The sequence below is a fragment of the Chiroxiphia lanceolata genome, chromosome 2 (genome assembly GCF_009829145.1).
Source record: "Chiroxiphia lanceolata isolate bChiLan1 chromosome 2, bChiLan1.pri, whole genome shotgun sequence".
Classification (NCBI taxonomy): domain Eukaryota; kingdom Metazoa; phylum Chordata; class Aves; order Passeriformes; family Pipridae; genus Chiroxiphia; species Chiroxiphia lanceolata.
Window position 1 is genome coordinate 59,447,557 of NC_045638.1, and position 20,491 is coordinate 59,468,047.

The window sequence follows — 20,491 nt, forward strand, 5'->3', positions numbered from 1 at the left end:
ATAGTTCTACTGTTACCAATCTCTCACTGTCTGTGTGTCAGAAAACATCATGTCTATTGTAAAATCTAGAGGCAATATTTTATGGCCAAAAGAAAACAGTGCACACTTACAATTTGCTCAGTAAGACACAGAAGTCCAACTACTGGTCAGTAAAATTAACTGAGGCTAAATTCATTCAACTTTTTAGATATTTATTTAATAACCTGCATTGTTGAGACTATGTCAATGGACATTATCAAAGCACTGATGTTTAAAGAAAAGAATCCTAAGGAAATATGAACATACATGTCCTATATTAAGAGTCTTAGCCCTATTTTTATTACAATCAAAAAGTACAGAATGGTGAATGTTCATATATTTTCCATGTCTGCCCCAAAGGAGTTTGCTTGATTCTCACTTTCAAGTTATTTTGCATGGGAAAAATCCTTTAAGTGTTTTGGAGCTCTTCTTATAAGTAATTCAAAGTAGAAAATCAATCCCATGCACAAAATTCCGTAAAGCTTCAGCTGAAACTACTGAAGTTGGGTGCTCTCAACAGTTAACATGCCATACTGGCTTCTCTTCCTCTATTACTCAGGTCATACTTAACTTCATTCAACAGCATCACCCAGAAGTTAGTGAACAGTGGAGTTTTTTGTGCTTTCACCACCTTAAAATAGTGAAGGTTCTGGAAAATGGTCAAGGAGGATCCATAAACATGGAGCTTGCATCTGGTCTTGCAGAAGGGTTTTGCCAATTGTGTGGCTTGTCCTTGTCTCCTTTGCACCCTGCCTCACGCAAGAATTGTTGTCCCACACCCTAGATATTTATTTTTGCCTCAGAGCAGAGGGAAGGGAAGGGGAATCTCAAGACCCATGAATTCCCTATTGCAAGGCTGTGAAAGGAAGAACTTCTATGAGGAGAGCAGGATGCCAGACAGTGCAGCAGACTTATTGTCTTAATACTATTCCACAGATACTGTCTCAGTCTTTGATTGATATGAAGCCAATCTGTGTTCCAAAGTTAGTGCCATCACGAAAGTGAGAGTAAAATTTATCAGGGTGGCAGGCAGTACAGAAAGTGATATTTTGGTTCTGGTCTGTGACAGAATCATCTTGGATGTTCTCAGGAAGAACCCCACCTCTCTCAAGAAGAATCCTTAAAAAAAGAAAGAGAAACAGAAAATAATATTTTTTTGTACATCCTCACATTCTGTAAGGCACTATCTTTAAGGCAGGACCTCAAGTACCAGCTGAACAAACTGTGCCAATATTGTGATTGGGACTTTCATTTGCTTTTTATTTTCTTCCACAATTTGACTAAATTAATCGCTTTCCTGCAACCAGTAAAGCCACATTAGAATTGAACTTCTGTCTACAATCCATAAGCCATCAGTATAACAATAAAATAATAGTTGAAACAGCAAAAGTGAGCAGATACCATTCCTTCAAAAGTATCAGTTGTTGATCTGCAAAGTGCTACAGAGTACTTTAAGATGGTGAGGACCCTCACCATATTAGTGGTGAATAACAGAATATCAAAGTAATTATTGATCACTAATGTGAAATTAGTCTTTTATTCACTCAGGAGGCTTACCGTGTTGCTCTTCTAATATCAATGTAAGGATTTGCAGAGTCAAATAGTCTCACACACTTTGGATCAATTCTGTGAAATTCTTTCGCTGATTCACGAGGAAGTTTATAGCAGCAAGGTCCTACAGATGGGCCCAGCACCACAAGGATATCTTTCACATTACAGCCATATTCAGATACCATAGCATTTACTGTGGCCATAGACACTCCTAACAATGTGCCTTTCCATCCTGTGAGAAATGAGAGGTTGAAAAAAAATTTGTATAAATTGTCTCTTTAATTTTCTAGTATATTCTAGAAATATGTGCTATTATTAAAGGTATAAATTAGGAAATATATTTACACCTAAAATTAAAAAAATATATCTAATAATAAATTATCTTTTTAAAAAAAAAAAAACAACAACAAAACATACACATTAACAGCTACCAGTTTGCTGACATAATTTGGTGGAGATGGAAACTAAAGAGAAGCACTTAGTCTAGAATTCCAGAATTCTTTTTTCCCGGTGTCCTGGTTTGGGCAACTAGAGCATACCTTACAGCTCCTTTGTGCTTGAAACATTTAAATGGAATACGACAACAGAAATACATCAGAAATGTATTTTTATAGTATGGTGAAAGTGTTAATTTAAGGAAAAAAAAAGAGGCTCAAGATAGTGACATTTTTTGGAATAGAGAGAAGCCAAGTTTGCACTTGGGCATTGTTTGGAATAGGTAGAAGAAAGTCCAGCTTTGAGTTCTTGTATCTCAATGTGAGTCCTGGGAAATCTTTGCATTGCACAGGGAGTGCAATTCCTACCAGAATGAGCAGCACCACAGGCTTTTCTGACAGGATCAGCAAATAGCACGGGTATGCAATCAGCACCTGGAGCTGCTAGCGTAACACCTTTCTGATTTGTAACTATGCCATCATAGCTGTCAGGCTCTGTCTTTCCCATAATACACACTGCATTAGCGTGATCAACCTGTCAAAACAAAACCAGAACATGGACAGTGATATGGCAGCAAAACAACCCAGTTCTGTCTAGTACAAGGTTTTTTCTTTGGCAAGAAACACTCTTCTGCACCAACTGATTATGCATGGAAATCAGGCACTCCCTTGTTCAAATGCCATGCAGATGTACCAGCAGAAAACCACTACAGAAGTGATGGTGTATTTTTCTTTTAGGAGGAACTGCTCTGATCACTTATCTGATTATTCTACTCTGTGGTAAGTTAATGTTTAAACAGACTTGGAAGAATCAGCATTGCTTCTCCATATTGTGCCAAATGGCTAATAGTTTGAATGGCTATTCTCTCAGATAAGCTGCCAGCTGCTTCTCACAAGTTCTTGCTCACAAAGGTAACAATAATGCCTACAGTTTTAACCAGTGACACACGAAGGAAGATCTGACTCATTTACTTAAATCTATCGTTTTATAAGATACCTTGACTCTGTGAAAAGCCTCTGGGTTAAATCCTGCAGCATTAGCTAGCCGACGGAGATTTTCTTTAACAACAATGTTTGGGTCCCTCCGCTTGGAACTGCTGAAGAGATTGCAGGAGCTTAGAGTTGGTATATATGAGATCCCACCTGTCCTTGTGGTGAACCCATGCAAGAAGGTATCATCTGGTGAGGCAAAAAAAGACAACAAATAATTGCTTTCAACACAAGATCAGGCCAGCTATTACATAGTTTTATACTGAAGAGATCTGGAATCAGCCAATCAAGTTGAGTATTGCTTTACCTTGTATTTAGCTGTGGCATTTAAATTTAAGGATTCTAATTTTCTTCTTGCTCAGAATCATGCCATGGCAGGGACACTGAGACATCAGGCATGTCAGGGACCAGAAGAAACTCTTTCCCTGCCCTTCCAGATGATGATGGTAACTCTCCAAATGTGTAATTCACACACAGAGGGGAGGAGATTTTTCTGTCCACAGTAATGTCCTCATTAAACCCAGGACTGTCTTTCCTCTGATTGTGCCCCAGGCTTGGGCTAGACTTGCCAGTCTTTTGCTGTATTTCTATTGATACTTCTCCCTCTTATAGTCGTGATACACTATTACAACATGATACAGAGTTATTTGCTGCCTGAAGACATTTCCAAATTTTACCCATTTTGCAATTCCCTTGAAGAAGTATGCTTGGTAACAGTCTCTGTAAAACTACTAGCTGGAACTCTCTTTACCTGGAATCAGGGAGGATCTGAGGATGGTGAGCTCCCCTTTCAGGCTTGGCAGGCTTTCCAAGTGCGTCTCAATCTCACTTTGGATGAGTGCCATGTCCTGTGAAGGAAGTGTTTGCCCTTCACCCTGATGTTCAGATATCTGTAGGTTTTCAGAGCCAGATACCACCTGTAAATCCTCATATTCAAACTGGTAGACGGCTGTAAAGAGATGGTCTATATATGCTTTCATTAAGTCTTTTCTTAAGGTAGGGAGAATAACTTTAATGATGCTTAGGTCTTTTTCATCCAGTCTCTGTTTGATGGTGTACAAAGCAGCAGCTGTAGTCAGAGCACGTACCACCTCCAGTCTTCTCTTCAGACTCTGAAAACCTCCCAGAGCTGGAAGCAAGCACTCCTGTTCACCTTTCCTTTCACTCCCCTGCCTCTGGCAACATATGACATAAACAAATGGAGCATGGATGGAAGAGCATTTCTCAATAGTTTCCAGTGTGTTGCATAGTAATCCTTGGATGTTGTTCTGCAAGTTGGCTGGCATGCTGAACAGATCTATTAGTACTGCTTCCACCATATTCCAGGATATTTAATTTCTACAACTGTCAAGTAGTAACAAACCATGAAAAACAAACAAAAAGACATGAATGAACTGTTAGTCCAAACACAGAATATTGGTATTAAGGCAATGAATTCAGTGATACTGGGTAGAGAAGGTACATAGCAGGTAATTACTAACTCAGGATTTCCTAGCTGCATCCAAAGAAATTGCAGCAAAAGAAAACTAGCAGAAATAGGAATTATTATGTATTTATTTAAGCATCTAGGTATTTCCTTACCACCCCACCTACCTCAGGTTTTTCCCAGGTCAGGGATGATGAAAGGTTGGTACATAAGATTAGATTTATTGAATCAATTAACCCACATTAGCCTAATGGACCCTAATTGACATCTGGTTGATGGGCCCTCCTCCAGCTTCCAGAGGGCAAGCAAATACAGAGGTCCCTTAGCTTGCTGGGACTGGAGGAGTTTCTGTAACAATTTTTTTGGAGCTGTTTAACACATCGCTGAAGTGGAGCTCCTGCCTGCTACCCCTCCTGGCAGCAGAGTGCTGGGCTGTGAGTGCAATGACATTTTTTCCCAAAAGACCTTTTGTACTTCTCCCTTTCGCATTACCAAAAGTATTGACTTGCTAATTTCTAACTTCTGTGTCAAGGGGCACGTGATTGGTATAGTTCTTCTTTTCAGCACACACAGGAACTCCGCACAGGTTACTGAAATTTCACCTAGTAACACAAGAAGCACTTAGAATTAAATTAAAATAATTAAATACTGTGCACAACTTCCTGCCTCAGTTTTATAACACTGCTGGCTGCACTCTTTGCTCTGAAATCAAGATGTGTTAAGCTTATCCCAAGTCATCCTATTGTTCCTGTTTTCTCTTGTGGCCCATGGTGTAATTCCAGGTTTGGTGGTTTGTTTTTTCCCCTTTCTGAACTTTGTTGATCCAAGCCCAGCTAGGCCTACGTGTGGAAACTTGTCCATCCACGTCTTCTTCTCTCTGTTGCTATGAGAGCCTATTTTTCATATCCTCCCAGAGGTGTCTTACTTTCTTTTCTCTCTCTGATAATCTTTCAGTTTCAAGGGCAAGACTCCCGAGGTCTGGAACAAAAGGCTACAACCCTCTGCTTTGGGAACCTCAAAGACATCTATTTAGACTTCATGACTAAGCACCATGCTTGATCTAGGAGAAATATACATAGCTTTGCCATCAGTTCTAAGACCCCATAATAATTTAGAGTATTCTTTAACACTGTAATTTTTTTTACAGCAATAAATTGTGCATGAATATTAATTTATTTGTAGGAAAATTCATATCTTTGCAGAAACAAAGAAATTGAGAAGTCTTATGAGTCTTTGAAATCAAGAAGTAGTGGGTACAGGAGTAACCATTAGGAGTACAAGGAATAATGGGCACAAACTGAAAGAGGGGAAATTTAAGCTAGATATTAGGAAGCAATTCTTTACTGTGAGGGTGGTGAGATACCAGAACAGATTGCTCAGGGAAGTTGTGGATGCCCCAACTCTGGCAGTGTTCAAGGCAAGGTTGGATGGGGCTTTGAGCAACCTGGTCTAGCAGGAGGTGTCCCAGCCTAAGGCAAGGGGATTGGGATTAGGTGATCTTTAAGGTCCCTTCCAACCCTTAACATTCTATGATTCTGTGATCAATGCTCTACTACCAGAGCTAACTGCATCAGATAATGCCCGGCACTATTTTTCTGCCCCAAGTCCTCGTTGTCCTGTAACTACATGCATGCTCTAGCTTTACAACACTTCATTATTCTGCAAAAATATTACTTCTGTGTGTACTTGAGGCCTACCATTACGACAGACTCGGGGTACTCCTTGGCATTTTATGCTTTAGAATAGATTCCCAGATTTTCTACACTCAAATGAAAGGTCAAAGACCTTTCTGTTTTTAATGGACAGTTTATTCAAAGAAGGTTTTACAGAAAACATTCTGTATTTTCTTCATTGTTCTTTTCCCCAGACTGGAAGAAAAATAATCCTGACTCAAAATGATGTTTTCCTTTCTGCGAATTGAACGCTTACAAAGATTAACTAGTGACTATCAAAACAGGTAGACTGAAAGAATCAAAATGTGACAGTAAATAAAAGAATCTGGCAGAGAATTTATGACTTTTGATTTTGCTCAGATTATTATTTACAGACAGCTGATAATGGATTTTAGAGAAAACAGCTTGCTAAGAAAACAGTGCCAAAACAAGCTCCTGTCTAAGACCATGACTTGGGAAATCAGAGTATTTCCTTTCCTACCCTGACACTCTGTGTGGGAGGCCTGTCAGAGTATGACATGATCACAATCTAGGTATAGCTAATAGCTTTATATAGAAAAGACAGTACAACAGAGGGCTGTACATGAAAAACAGATTATTGCTCCACTTCAGATATATCAACAGTGGAAGATAAGTAGAGTTCATTGCTGTTCTTGTACTTGCCCAGAAAAATACCGGCAGAGAAAGGGTGGAAGGAAAGTGTTTGCTGAGGGAGGGGTAATTGCCTATATTGTTAAGTTGTGTGTGTACTGCAAAAAGTCCAGAGGGGCAATTATTGAGATGTACACATAGGAAAAACGGGGCTGACTCATCTTTCCAGTTTTGCATCACAGAGTCCTAGTGAGGTCAGTGGTGTCAGAAATAAACTTGCTTACAATTATAGCAAAACTGACTCCTTTCTAAGCCCCCCCCCCCCAAAAAAAAAAAATCCTTCTCAAAATACAGGTTTGGCAAGTACATGTTTTAGCTCATGGGAAATGCATTCACAGTTATCCAGGTTTGAAGTAACATGCTTAACAGTCCCATTGTTCCATGGAAAGCCTCTCTGCACTTTACCACATCAAAAAACCTATTTATTAAGGAGTCGATCATATTGGTACCCAATTCAAGACAAATAATTCCACAAACTTGAAGCTAAGGCCTCTCATTAGCTATTTTGATCACTACTTGAAACTGTCAGTGCAAGCGTTTTGAGGGTAAAGAGAGTCTCTTGCACAGATATCAAGAAAAAGAAAATCAAAGAAAATTATCAATAACGAGAAGAGAGGTGAAGAGGGTAACAGGAGTGAAAAGTAGAAGGGCAAAGTGAATGTAGAAAAGCAACAACGAAGGAAGTAAAACCAAGCAGCAGAGAAAAGACAGTCCAGGGTAGAAAAAAGATGCAAACCACCAATTTAAAAAAAAAACCAACCAGCAGTCCAATTATAGAAGTTCCCTGTTGGTCAAGACAAGACTGCTGACAATTTCCTGCACTTTGAATCCTGCTGGTCACCTTATATTTGTACAGAAACTCAGAGGAATGACATCATTTTTGGAAAATTAAAAAGGCAAGAGATATTTAACATCTGAAAGAGGGAGATGCCCTGAGAAAGAAAATAGGTCATTAAAGCTGCCCAAATGAACAGGGATAAGAGCACATTTGTAAAAAGTTTCAACAACAGAAAAAAACAAAACCAAAACCAAAACCCCAAATAAACAACAAAACCTACAAACAAACAAACAAAAACCCAAAAACGGGAAAAAATAGATTTAAATCTCCTAAATTGGATTACAATAAAACAAATTGCCTCTCCTAATTAGGTGTATTTAGGCAAGGTTGAAGAAACAGAGATAACCACATACAATGAAAATATTAAAGTACATGCAATTTTTGTAAACAAAGTTTAACAGGAATTTACTTACACAGGCAGACAATCCTTTTAAACTCTTGAAAGATATCAACTGATACAATACACACACATTTCCAGCTTTATATATCTCACTTCATTCAGTCTTGGAACTGATTTGTACAAGATGGAAATTCCTATTCTATGTAAGATAGCTCTGGGAACCTGTATTTCTTCTTTTTGATGGGACCCTGCTTTGTTGCTGAGTCCACCGGAAAGAACGAACTGTACCACAAGGCACCAACATGATTAACAAGTGTCTAGGTAGCGCTGGACCCGGAAGCAGCGTTAACCCTGGCATGCAACTCCCTGCTGCAATCACACCTTCTAATACACCAGCTTTGCACAACCTCAAACTCACTCAGAAACGTATGGTGGAGCAAAACAGAACAAGAACACAAAGAAGTTCAAGGAAAACTTGTGCAGACTGAAGGAGTTTCCTTTTCTGAGCTGTAGCTGCACGTTCCAGTGAAGAATTTGTCAGTCAGTCAAGGAAAAGTGTATTCCGGATGCAGAGAGAGAGGTTATGAGAGGTTAGCCTTAGGGGCCACAGGCCCCAAATGACAATGGCAATTTCTTGTTGAAGCAGTCAGAAATTTCGCAGAATGTAGTCAGGAAGTCTTAATCCTTTGACAGGACAATGAGAAGGTTAAAAGGCAAGTGGAGAAATGAAGGATTTATATCAGGCTTTGTACAAAAATCAAATGGTAATAAATACGTTTTGTCAGCTGTGTTAGAATCATAGTCATGACAGTTAAGTATATGACAACTGAAGAAAAGGACAAGAAAAAAAGGAAAGTAATTTATTCAGGAACAGAGGAATTAATAAAATCTGATTTTCTATTAATTGCTGTCTCCTGTTCCTCCCTTCCCTGCACCTGCAGTAAACGTACATTACTGCCAGGTCCAAAACACACCTGGGGAATGCCCTGGCATTTCCCCTCCTGCTTTTCTTTCCAACTTGTGCTGGGCAGAGGGATGAGAGCTGAATTCTCCAGTTTCTCCCTCCTGAAGAGAACTGATGGGGTTATCTTGTCCTTCCCCATCCAGACATCTCCCTTCATGAAGTTTGCAGAAGTCGGTCATCTCTGAAGCGTTCCACCCCACTGTGGCTGAACTAGGTCATTAAAAATTAGCAGGAGAGCTTGGTGGAGAGAGACCAACGCAATCATTTTCTTTCCTTCAGTGAGACTAAGGAAGAAAAACTAATTACCGGGGTAATTTTTGGTGCATAATGCTGAGAAGGAAAAGCTCAGAAAATACTCAGGGGTACAAAACAATATTAAAAAGTGACAAATTGACAACTCTGGCTCAAGTATTATATTCAGTTTATGCCGTTGCAAAAAAAAGGGATTAAATAAACAGATCATATGGAGAGATAAGCAGTTAAATTATAAAATAGTTGTTATAAAAATATATATTTTTTACATTTATATATTTAAGTTGTTTAATATATTTATATATTTAAGTTGTTATATGTTATAAATATAAAACTTATAAAATAAATTCTAAAATTAAATTATAAAAACAGTGCAATTTAGGGTTAAAATCCCTCAACCTGGAGTTCAAAAGCATACGAGTGGGCACAAGGCAAGTCCGTGCCTACAGCACAGGACACGAAACTGGGCCACGTCTCTTCTCCCTCGTAACCCAGTGGTGCTCAGCAAAACCTGTTTTCTCTGCATAACAAACTATGGCAGCAAATGCAGTTTAACACAATGAATTAGGGAACCCGGGGAACTTAGAAGCGGAAGGAAGCTGAGTAGAGCCCTCGACCACCGGGGGGGGGGGGGGGGGGGGGGGGGATATGAAACCGCTATCGGTGATTAAGCAGGCACCCATTTCTGAACGCGACCGGTTGTTTCCACCGGTTTTCCTCGGGCTCCTGCCGGGATCAGCACCTCTCCCGGCCCCTATGCCCTGACCGCCGTTCTCCGACGTCCCCGGAGCCTCTCCCGCCGCGCCGCCGGGCGGCCCTTGGTCGGCGATCCCCGCGCGGGGCAGGCGCGGCCATGGCTGCGCCCTGAGGAGCGGCGGCCCTGTCGGTGCAGCAGGTGCAGCAAGGCCTCCGACTGCATTCACAAACCGAGGATCTGTGCTGCAGATGAACACTGCAGTGGTTTATTTTATAAAATTCTGCAAGCAAGCGTTCTGATTCCGAGTGATTAGCTTTGAACGTCTACCCATTAGTAACCCGTTCTTCCTAAGTAAAAATGAGCCAAATGAAATAACGTATTCATCGGCGATCCCACGAGAAATCCCTTAGTATTGTTTCATCAACAGGAATTAAATTAAAATGAAGATAAGACAATTCAATTTTTTTTCTCTCCCCTCTAGTTCTTCACTTTTGCCTAAAATGGCCAAGCAAAATTCTCCGTCACTGGTTGAAGTTGTAAAAGAAGTTGCACAGCGGCAGCATTTGCAGGCATCAGAGATAGAAAAAAGCAAAACAGTTCTTTTCCAGTTGCAGGTAATAACCCTTGTTTAGAGTAGTTTAATAATTTTTTTCTTTAGATGAAAGAAGTTAGTTGAAGAAGTGTTCCTATGAAAAAGAGAAGCTGATAGTAAAGTTTTTTTCTGGGCAAGTGCAACTGTAAGGCAGATACTCAGATACATTTAGGCTTAGTCAAAACTGTGGATCTGTGCTGTTCTTTGTAAGTCTGTGCTGTTCTTTGTAAGGCCACAACAGAGCCAAGACTTCATTAGAGCAGGTGAAGTTTTTGGTTTTTACTTGGTAAAAAAAAAAAAAAAAACCAACAAAAAAATATCCCCAACAAATATTGAGCTGAACACACAAAGCAAATCCACAACAACTAAATGCAAAGTTAGGTCTTTTAAAATTATTTTTTATAGTGATTTCCTAAGATATGTGGTGGGGGAGAGGAGGAGGGCGGGCAAGGAAGGATTTTAAAACCATTTTTGTTTTTTTCTTTTTGGTAGAATTTCACCAGACTATATAATCTTTTTGACACAAAATGCCTTTTTTTTAAATGTGTGTTTGAAGTGGATATCCTAAATAGTCATTAAATACTGCCTTTATTCAGTACTGTTAAGTAGAACAGTGCAAGAAGTTTTCTTCCCATAATATAGTAAACACTGCAACAAAAATTATTGTCACCACACAATTTAAACAAAGGCATCTGTTTTCAAAAAAGCCCACAGAACTTTAGAGCCCTGGGTAGTTAAGTTAGTTCATTTATTGTTTCCTCTTTTATACCTATTTCTTTTTCTTTCAAAAAAGACCAAACCCTAGGAAATTTCATACAAACATTAATGTTAGAACAGCAAAATTAAATAATTAGGAACTTTTAATCAAAATGCAGAACTGCTTTTTCATCTTTACATCAATTCCCATGTGTACATGTCACAGAAGACATGGAAAACAATAATTTCCTTTCCAAAATTTAACAGCTTTGCCACTAAGATCCCTTGCTTTCCTATCCTCAGTAAAAGGTGGCTGGCAGTGATAAAATCCTGTAAAACTGTAGCCCAGGATTTCTAAATTAAAAGTCTGGAGGAACTTTTTTTCTTAACAGTTAATAATGTCTTAATCTGTTCAAGACATTGAGTAAGAGATTTCATACCACTCGTAATGCTTCCATTAGGGAAAAGATAATAGGCGACATAAATCACAATGCTAATTATCTCACTTAGTGCACTACTGTTGGCAGGAACTTTGGGTGGCATTCATCATAGCCAACTTGCATGGCCTACAAATCAGATGCTAAGCCTGTATTAGTCATCTAGGCTCCCTTGCTAGTCATCTAAGAGAGAAACATTTCTGAGGCAGCACTTCAGCCCTTCCATCTTAGATTTACGTGTAGATGTGTGGTCAGGGAGGCGGTTTAGTGGTGGACTTGTGCTGGGTTAAGGGTTGGACTCGATGATCTTCGAAGTCTTTCCAACCTTAATGATTCTGTGATTTCTTTCGATGGGTGGAAGTACTACTTCTGCTTTTGTTCACTTCTCATCAGTGAGATGAAGAGGCCTTTTTAGGGCTAGATACATATTTCTTGTGGGATTGAAAATAGCGGGGATTAATCCAACTTTCAAATACTGCTGTGATGAAGGCAGGATTAAAAACCTCAGTAGAACAGGCTAGTTAAGCTCCATCACTTAGAACACCACTTTGTTTGTGTAGTTTTGTAAGTGATTTTTGGCATCTTTAGTTATTTTTAGTCCAATTAGGACTTCACTAGATTTCAGCTCTAAAAAAACACTAGGATTGGGTTTGATCTATCACATTCTATGTATCTAGCAAATATGAGGAATTTAAAGTAAGTTCAAGGATACCTTATTTCATATTTTAGACTCAATCTAAGGGGATAAAACTAAGTATTCTTGCATTGTGCCTCTAATGTGATGATTTTAAGAAATGGAACTCTAATTATCTTTCATTCAAACCACATTATGCAAGTTAAAAAGAAGATTCTGTTGAATAAATATAAATTAATTACAGTGTTTAACTAGACACTTCATATCCTCCCAGAGAAATGTTCTTAAGATACCACTGAAATGTTTTACAGGCAAAGTTTCAGGAACTAGAAAAGGAAATGAATTCTATTCTGTTAGAAAAAAAGACAACAGAAAAGGAAATACATCTACAAGATGATGCCATAGAAGTGACAAAATATCACTGTGAAAATCTGGAGGCCCAAGTCAGAGCTCAGTATTCTGAAAATTTAAAGCTGAGGTGTGATGCAGAAACAATGCAAGAAGAATTTGAGATGATACTTGCAAGAAATAATGAATATAGGGAAAAAATAAAGAATCATAAACATCTCTTTTGGGAGATGGATAATAAAATGCCAGTTATGATTGAGCTTGCTAAAAAGAAGGCTATTGTTGAAGAATTAAAGACAAAGAAAGAGGAGTTAATGCATGATCTCCAGAATCCAGAAGGATCTGTAATAAAACAAGTACAGGTATTATATTTCCTTTTTAAATCTTTTTTCCTTTTATGTGAAATAATTTTGACATAGTTTTTATAATATGGTTATTTTGTCTAATATGGACAAAATATGGTTCATGGGAGATTGACTACATAAAGAATATAGATAATTTATAATGCTACATTAATTAAAGAAATTTTTACTTTGGTATGCAATGAAAAAAATCAGCCATTTTTATCTCTATATTTTTGTAAAAGACAGGTTCATTACATGTGATCGAATGAACTCAGATATGAAAAAAAATTACAGAGCTTTTTATCATTGGATAAACTTCCACGGACACTTTTCAGAATTCTGTGAAAGCTTGCCATATTGTTACATTTTTCATGTAAGAACACACTATTCTTTAAACTTTCCTGTCAACAAACTACAGTTGAGCTGTTTGCCGAAAGGAGCAGATTTCATGAGATGGTGATAGAAAGAAGAAGAGGGCAAAAAAATATTTGTTTTATTATTTTAGTCTAACACTGTTGTTTTTGCTTGACCCTAATTGCAATACTTATTAAGCACTACCACATATGAATTTTTCACCACAAAATTTTGCCAGTATATGAAGTTGGAGTATGAAGTTGGAATGGGATCACAGACGTTGTGTGAAGTTGGAATGGGGTGAAGTATGAAGTTGGAATGAGACCACAGATTTCAAGTCTGATGTAACTTCCATTATTGAAAATCTGGTGTTACTCTATTTATGTAAATGGATGAAAATTTGTTTGTACAACAGACCTTTAATACTGAGAAATAAAGACTTATTAACACTGTGTTTCCCTATGAGAAGGAAAAATATATCTTGAATATTGCATTAAATATTCGTTGCTTTTACAACAAATTACACTTTAAACAAAATAAAGACTGCCAAAATGAGTTCAAAGTCCTATATTGTTGTAGTTTTCGTATTTCAGATCAAGAATACATATTTTTACATGTCTAAACCCATGTTATAAAGTATTTAATTATTAATTTTAATTAGTCTCCTTAAATTATTATTAATTTAATTATTATTAATAGGTTTATTGTGAAATTGTTTATTATAGTTCTTTTTCTAATCTCTATTAGTGGAGTGAGACTGTTAAAATGTGACTTTTTTTAATAAGCTTAACAGATGTACTGTGCCACATTTCAAGGAGAGGATTTCTGTATCTTGACTTACATCTACAGGAAGAAATTACACTTCTAAAAAGTGAAATCACAACCTTGAAAGATTTCATCAATCAAAAAACAGATTTGCTGGAAGAAGAGAAAAAAAAGCATGCTAAGCTTAGAAAAGAAATTGAGGTGAGTCATTTAAATAAAATTTAATTACAGTTCTCCTGACAGAATGTCGATAGTGCAAATGAAGTTTGAAGTACTTTATACATCATTGCTGGCCATACATTGTTCAAGTATATACAGTAATTATGCTATCTTAAACTTTGGGTACTGACACCCTTTCTAAAACTCAGAGCTTTATTCCTGTCTTGAGAAAAATCGAAGTTAAGAACATTTTTTCTGAAGTCTTTTAAGAAGGAATTCAGCTGTGACATTTTAGAATGATGTCCTGAAAAGAGAGGTCACTGAATGGTCATAAAGCAAAATGCGTCTTTTAAAATTTCTATAATACTTCTGAAATACTTTAAATTTCACTGCTGATTTGATTATTCATGACTTGTCTCGCGGTTCCTGATGACTCATCAACGGGACAATCAATTGGATGAAGAAAATGGACTTCCCGTGAATCTCTCTAATTTGAACTGACATTAAATTAGGAATAACACAGAAGCTCCTAATTAACTGCCAAGATAAAATTCTGATAAATGGTTAAAACCTTCTATTTTAAATAATTGAGCTATATTTTATATTTTGTTTCTTTCTAAAATACTCTGTATGTCTAGATAGTTTTTAGTTTGGAGTTTCACATAATTATTCTTGTTAGTTCAAATAAATGCCACAAAATTTAATTAGCAAAGCTTGGTACTATAAAGATGAACTGATCCAAGGTTAGGTCTATTGCCCATTGTAAAATGTAGGAGGAAGAAAGAATCATTTTTCATGTGATAGGCAATGGCAGAGAATTTTTAACCTGAAAAGCAAAACACAGCTGCTTTAGAATAGGTCTGTGCTACTCAGCTTCTGAGAAAATATTTTATTACCAAGTTAACATCCTCCTACGAAAGTTCTCTAAACTCAAAGTGAAATTAGGCAGCCTAAAAATAATGTTCTGTTCTGTTACTGAAATCAATTTAAATAAATAGTGAAGGTTAACCTGTTCTTTGGTTGTTTGGATTATACAATCTTTTTGTCTCAGAAGGAAGCAGGTTCAAAAACTAAATCTTTCAGGGTATTATTTTCTACTAAGAACTCTCTTTAAAACAATCCAATTTTTAATATAAAAACTGGCAATGGATAAGCAGAGACATTTATACCCAGCAGTCCTCAGCACAACTTGGGAAAGAACATTCAAGTCAAGCACGGGAATAAAGTGAGATACTAGTCACATGGATGAGGTTCCATTGAGCTGCAGTGGTGGAATTCAGCTATAGACTGCTGACAGCTAAATGTGGTTGTTTGAATGCAAGTGACTACACATGAGTTAGGAAAGTTCCCATTATAGTCACTGGAGCTGTGGTTAGTGCAGTTGATGTATTCTAGAGATCAATTTAGTCCATAAGGCTACGTGTTTACAGGAGGATGAATTGCACGGTATGGTCTTTCTAGACTTTCTTTCTAGACTGGGTAGAGCAAACTGATCTAGTGAAAGATGTCCCTGGCCATAGCCAGGGGTTCAATGAGATGATCTGTGAAGGTTCCTTCCACCCCAAACTATTCTGTGATTCTGTGATTAATAAATTTACAAAGAAAATATGAGCTTCCAGGTTTCTGATCCTTCAGATAGAAGCAAGTCATTGCATCTGATCAATGAGTTTGCTGTTGCTTTAGGATTTCTGGAGCCTTTATTCAGCAATCATTTTAAGCACTCATCCAAATCTGCCCCTATACAGCCTTATACTTAAATACCTGTAGAATTCCTATAGAATTCCTGTTGAAGCCTCGTTAGTGGCTAAGCTGGTGCTCAGACAGGATGGATTGACTCTCATAGCCCTAGTGCTCCCACTTTGCTTCAGTATTATTTCTGGTTTCCTACAGAGATTTCCCCAGCTAAGCACAGGGTGCAGGAATGTAATTCAGAATGCCTTTCTAAAGCAGCTGAATTTTGGAAATATAAAAATTTTTGATAAAATATCTTTCTACAAGAAAATTGGTGCCTAAGTGTCCTTTTTTTTTTTTTTTTCCCAAGTAAAGTCAGTGATCTGACATTGCTAATTAATGAAGTCTACAACTAATTCATGCCTGGGATGCCTCTCATCAGTCAGGGTACTGATAGACTCTTAAGGCAGCTTGTGTACCTTTTCTCACTCCCCTTCCTGAGCATCATCCCCACCACCCATCTCTTGAAGAGCAGAGCCTGTTCCCAGTCTTGGATAGGGATGTCAGCAATAAATCAGGGTGGTTACCTGTGTAGGGACAAGACTTCAGTCATAAGGACTAATTCAAGATGTCCACAAATAATAGAAAATTTGTTGCTATGTAAAAATAGTAAGAAAAAGAAAGCTCAAAGACTGTCTCTGCCCGTACTGCCCTCTTTCCCCTATGTCAGTGTGCAACTACATTATTCTTGCAGATACTTGCCTATCCTGTCCTTAAAAGACCCCAGTGGTGGAACATCATGAGTGCCCAGACAATTTTTTCAAAGGGTTGACAAATATGTTCACAAGGACAGTAAAAAGAGCAGTTTTTTCCCTCCCTTCTGTCCCGTAATCATGTTAGTGCTCCCTCCCTCAGCAGATGTGCCAGACAGTTCCCAATAATGATGCTGGGGACACATTTCTAAAAAAAGCAGATAATATTGATCATAGATGTTTCAGTGTCATACAGCGTAGTCCTAGTGACGTTCAGATCCCCCAAGCACTCATTCAGATGAGTGAACCTGACAGCATCGCTCGAAAAGTTGTGAACAATTATAGTGAAGAGTAAGGCAACGTGAAGGAAAACAGCCCATCAGCAGTAAAAGGTGGCAGTGTAATTTATAGAACATCAGTGAGGGAGTTCATTAGCTATATGTAAAATTTAGGCAGCGAGACTCGCAGGAAGTCACTGGCAGTGCTGTAATTCTGATGCAGCTGTACACCATGATGTGTATGTTAGGTACAGTGTAATAACATTTCAATAAGCAGACACAAGAGTAATTATGCATGACCACTCATATGCCATTCAAACTATGGTAAGCAAGCCCAAATTTTCATTAAGGGAATACCCGTTATTTCCATTTTTATTATAGTCAATGCTTTTACACTTCAGAATGCAAATCTTCAGAGGGTTGTCTGCAGCAGCCATTGTTCTCCACGTAAGGCAGCAATGAGGGCAAAATTGATACACTACTGCATTGCCACAGTATTGCCTGCCTATGAGAAATGTACCATTTTAAATGCAATGCAACTACAAAGCTCCTACTACAGCCATCTACATTACTTCATTTGTATTCTCATTTATAACCAAACACACTTGTCAAAGAATGATTTTTTTTTTTCTTTCTCGCCTCTCATTCTGGAGCCTGAGATCTTCCATGTATGAAGTGTTGGTACTATGTGAGATGCTGACTCTTTGGGTGGGATTTACAATGTTAAATTTTAGACATCTACAGAACAGATACCCATACTGAACTCTTCATTTAAGGTCTTAGTGAGAGAGTTTTTCTCTCCTTATTGGGAAAGTGAGGCATGATTCATATTGTCCTAAAGCAGACTTAGATGAATGGCTTCCTAGATGTCTGTGTCTCTTCAGCAGCAGAAAGTAAATGTGTAATGACATGGTCAAATATCAGAATGTACCCTTGGACAGAGTTAAGGGAGCTAAACCCACCTCTGTAAATAGTTTATTTGAATGAAATTGTGAAGTGAATTTTGTTCTTTTTTTTTAGGTACAGAATAAAAGATATGATGCTATTTTAAAACGTTTGCATTGCCAGCTGAACAAAGTCCATTCAAATAAAAGACAATGGCACTGGAACATTCAGCAGTTGGAGAAGAAGGCAACAGAACTAAGAAAGTGTCTTGGAGTAGTGGAGTTACAAAATATCATGTAACAAACATAACAAAGCTAGAATGTAGGTAATCTTTTCCAGGCAGGAGAGGCTTTTTTTCTGCAAATACTACAACTCTTAAATAGCATGGTAACTGGGCCAGACCTCATTGATTTCTTTCTTTTTAAAGTTTTTTGCACTTTCATTTTCTAGACTAAACTAAAATGGTTTTTTTGTTTGGTTGGGCTTTTTCGGTTTTGGGAGTTTTGTGTTATTGGTTTTTGGTTTTGTTTTGGGGTTTTTTTTTTTGGTTGGTTTGGGGTTTTTTTTGGTGGGTTTTTTCTGGTTTTTTGGTTTTTTTTTGTTTTGTTTTGTTTTGGTTTGGTTTTTTTGTTTTTGTTTTGGTTTTGGTTTTTGTTTTTGTTTTATTGTCACTAAAGGCCATGCAGGAAAAAAGTTATTGACACTTCTGGGTGTTTTCAAAATATGTGTCAATTTTATCTAAAAAGTTATTTTTTCTAAAAGTCAACCAAACAAGACTTGAGAAGTTCCTTTTTATTTAATTCGGTCTTTGAAGATTGGGATCTACATTGTTTTCCCTAAAGAGAAATGAATATCTGGGTATATTTGCGTTCCTGAGAGACCAAAGTTCTAGATCTTTTATCCACGCTCCTTTTCATTGCAACTTACTAAGGAGCTCTGATGGCCTGTATTTGCTGTGTGGGAAATTCATATTGCTGATGTAAGAGGCTGTTTGCCCTGTGTCTGCCAGGATGTCCTAGCATGGGGACAAGGAGGACAGAGGCTGTTCAGCTATAAAAGGCTTAGGAACAAGTAGGCTCAGAACTGGGCTTCAAATAATCTGACTTTAACTGGTTTAATATATGTTAGCAAAGAGGAAGGAGTAGGTTAATGGGGTACTACCTCTGGATAGCTTTTAAAATGGAACAACTCACCTTCAACAGATAGGAATGTGTTATAGATGATTGATTGTAGAGGAACTTATTATCTAGAGGATCTTAACTAACTGGTATCAGCCATCTAACATCTAAGTGTTTAATATTTGGTAAGATGACTCAACATAATTGACAACCTATTAAAAATTCTTGTTAAAATAGTAGTGAACAGTAGCCATTTTCCTTTGCCTTCTTTTTATTATGTGCTTTGCATTTACAGAATTTACATACTTTCTCTGCTCTTACACTTAAGGTAGTAGTTCTATTTGGACATAACTTGCAAAATTTATCTCTTTTATGAAAGTAGCTTTTTATTTAAGGTGTTATCTTGAATAATTTAGATTTATCTTTACGCATTTATATAAAATGAAAACTTAAGCAAGTTGACTATTTACTCTGAAAAAATGTTAAACTGCCTATATATTGTTAGCTTTGGAAAGCAAAGCTTAAAATGCAGTACTATTATTACATTCATATATTCATGTACATTTACATTTCCCTTAATATGTTATTTCCCTCTAATATAAAGTTATTTTAAGCAATATCCTGACTCATGAAGGCGCTTTATCAACATTGTTAGACTCTGAAGGTTTTTTGCCGTGATCTTTTTCCTTTGCAATAGTATCAACCAGTCTGCTTTCATTAAAACAATAAAGTAGAAATGAAAACCTCAGTATCCTATGCTATAGTAACAGTATGTCCTGAATATTGAGTCTTATCAAGTATGTAGCATTACTGTAACATTACAACTGTTCATCCCTACACAGTCCAAAATAGCATGCACTTGATGCATGTGTATCTTCTAGAAAGGGATCCAAATTTGAAAAAATCAGAGATTTTACTGTTATTTTCAGTGATTAACTGCTCTTCTCTTGTTTTTCATGGTTTCTAATTTCAACTTTTTCAGCCATCCAGTGAAATGAATGTACTTTTTATGAAGTAGTTTCTCTCCATAAAAATACTTATGTACTATCTTCTTGATGAGTTAAATAGTTCAAGTGTTCCAAAGTTATTGACTGTCATATCTGACCAAGAGCTTTAGCTTAATGTATACCCCCAAAAGTGGTAAAACACCTGACATTTTCAGGGGATTAAGACTATATTCCCTTAATGTGCCTTTTACCACTAATGTTATCTAGTTTTCATATTTAATTTCTAATTATTTAAGATCCCCAACAATTAATGCACCAAAATATGTTTTGTATCAGTCACACAAATTACTTCAACCAAATTCACTTTAACATTTATTACCACAGTTATAAAATCAGTTTAACCTTGCACTTTATTACCAGTTGAAAACAACTCTAGCAAACAATCCAAACCTTCTCATGTAACAAAAATATCACATCTTGGTTTTTCTTTTTCACCAATGAAGATGTTCATTGTTACTTCCCTGGATATTAGGGTGGTTTCTATGTATCAACACACACAGCCTGACTCACTCATATCAAATACCTTGGACTTACATTTTCCTTGTTCCTTTTCAAAAATCTCATTGTTTCAGTATCTCAAATTACTTTTATAGTTCTTTGTACATATTTTGAAGTTG

General features: G+C 37.2%; 2 protein-coding genes across 4 annotated transcripts; one reads left to right on the forward strand and one right to left on the reverse strand.

Annotated features, from left to right (window-relative positions):
- Window positions 1-209: 209 nt before the first annotated feature.
- LACC1 (laccase domain containing 1) lies at window positions 210-9,720 on the reverse strand. 3 transcript variants are annotated; one of them, XM_032680722.1, is made up of 7 exons: window positions 9,537-9,720; window positions 8,896-9,169; window positions 3,745-4,337; window positions 3,001-3,182; window positions 2,373-2,538; window positions 1,576-1,801; window positions 210-1,137 (listed from the first exon to the last, which is right to left on the reverse strand). In XM_032680722.1, exons 3-7 carry the CDS (start codon window positions 4,310-4,312, stop codon window positions 963-965), a joined length of 1,317 nt encoding a protein of 438 aa, XP_032536613.1. In that variant the 5' UTR covers window positions 4,313-4,337; window positions 8,896-9,169; window positions 9,537-9,720; the 3' UTR covers window positions 210-962. The 3 variants fall into 3 exon arrangements, with proteins under 3 accessions (XP_032536613.1, XP_032536612.1, XP_032536614.1); XM_032680721.1 differs by lacking the exons at window positions 8,896-9,169; window positions 9,537-9,720 and adding an exon at window positions 7,995-8,179; XM_032680723.1 differs by lacking the exons at window positions 8,896-9,169; window positions 9,537-9,720 and adding an exon at window positions 4,912-5,449.
- CCDC122 (coiled-coil domain containing 122) lies at window positions 9,565-18,249 on the forward strand. Its single transcript, XM_032680724.1, has 5 exons — window positions 9,565-9,705; window positions 10,316-10,448; window positions 12,505-12,903; window positions 14,089-14,205; window positions 17,885-18,249. The coding sequence occupies exons 2-5, from the start codon at window positions 10,335-10,337 to the stop codon at window positions 18,047-18,049; spliced, it is 795 nt and encodes a 264-aa protein (XP_032536615.1). The 5' UTR covers window positions 9,565-9,705; window positions 10,316-10,334; the 3' UTR covers window positions 18,050-18,249.
- The last annotated feature ends 2,242 nt before the right edge of the window (window positions 18,250-20,491 follow it).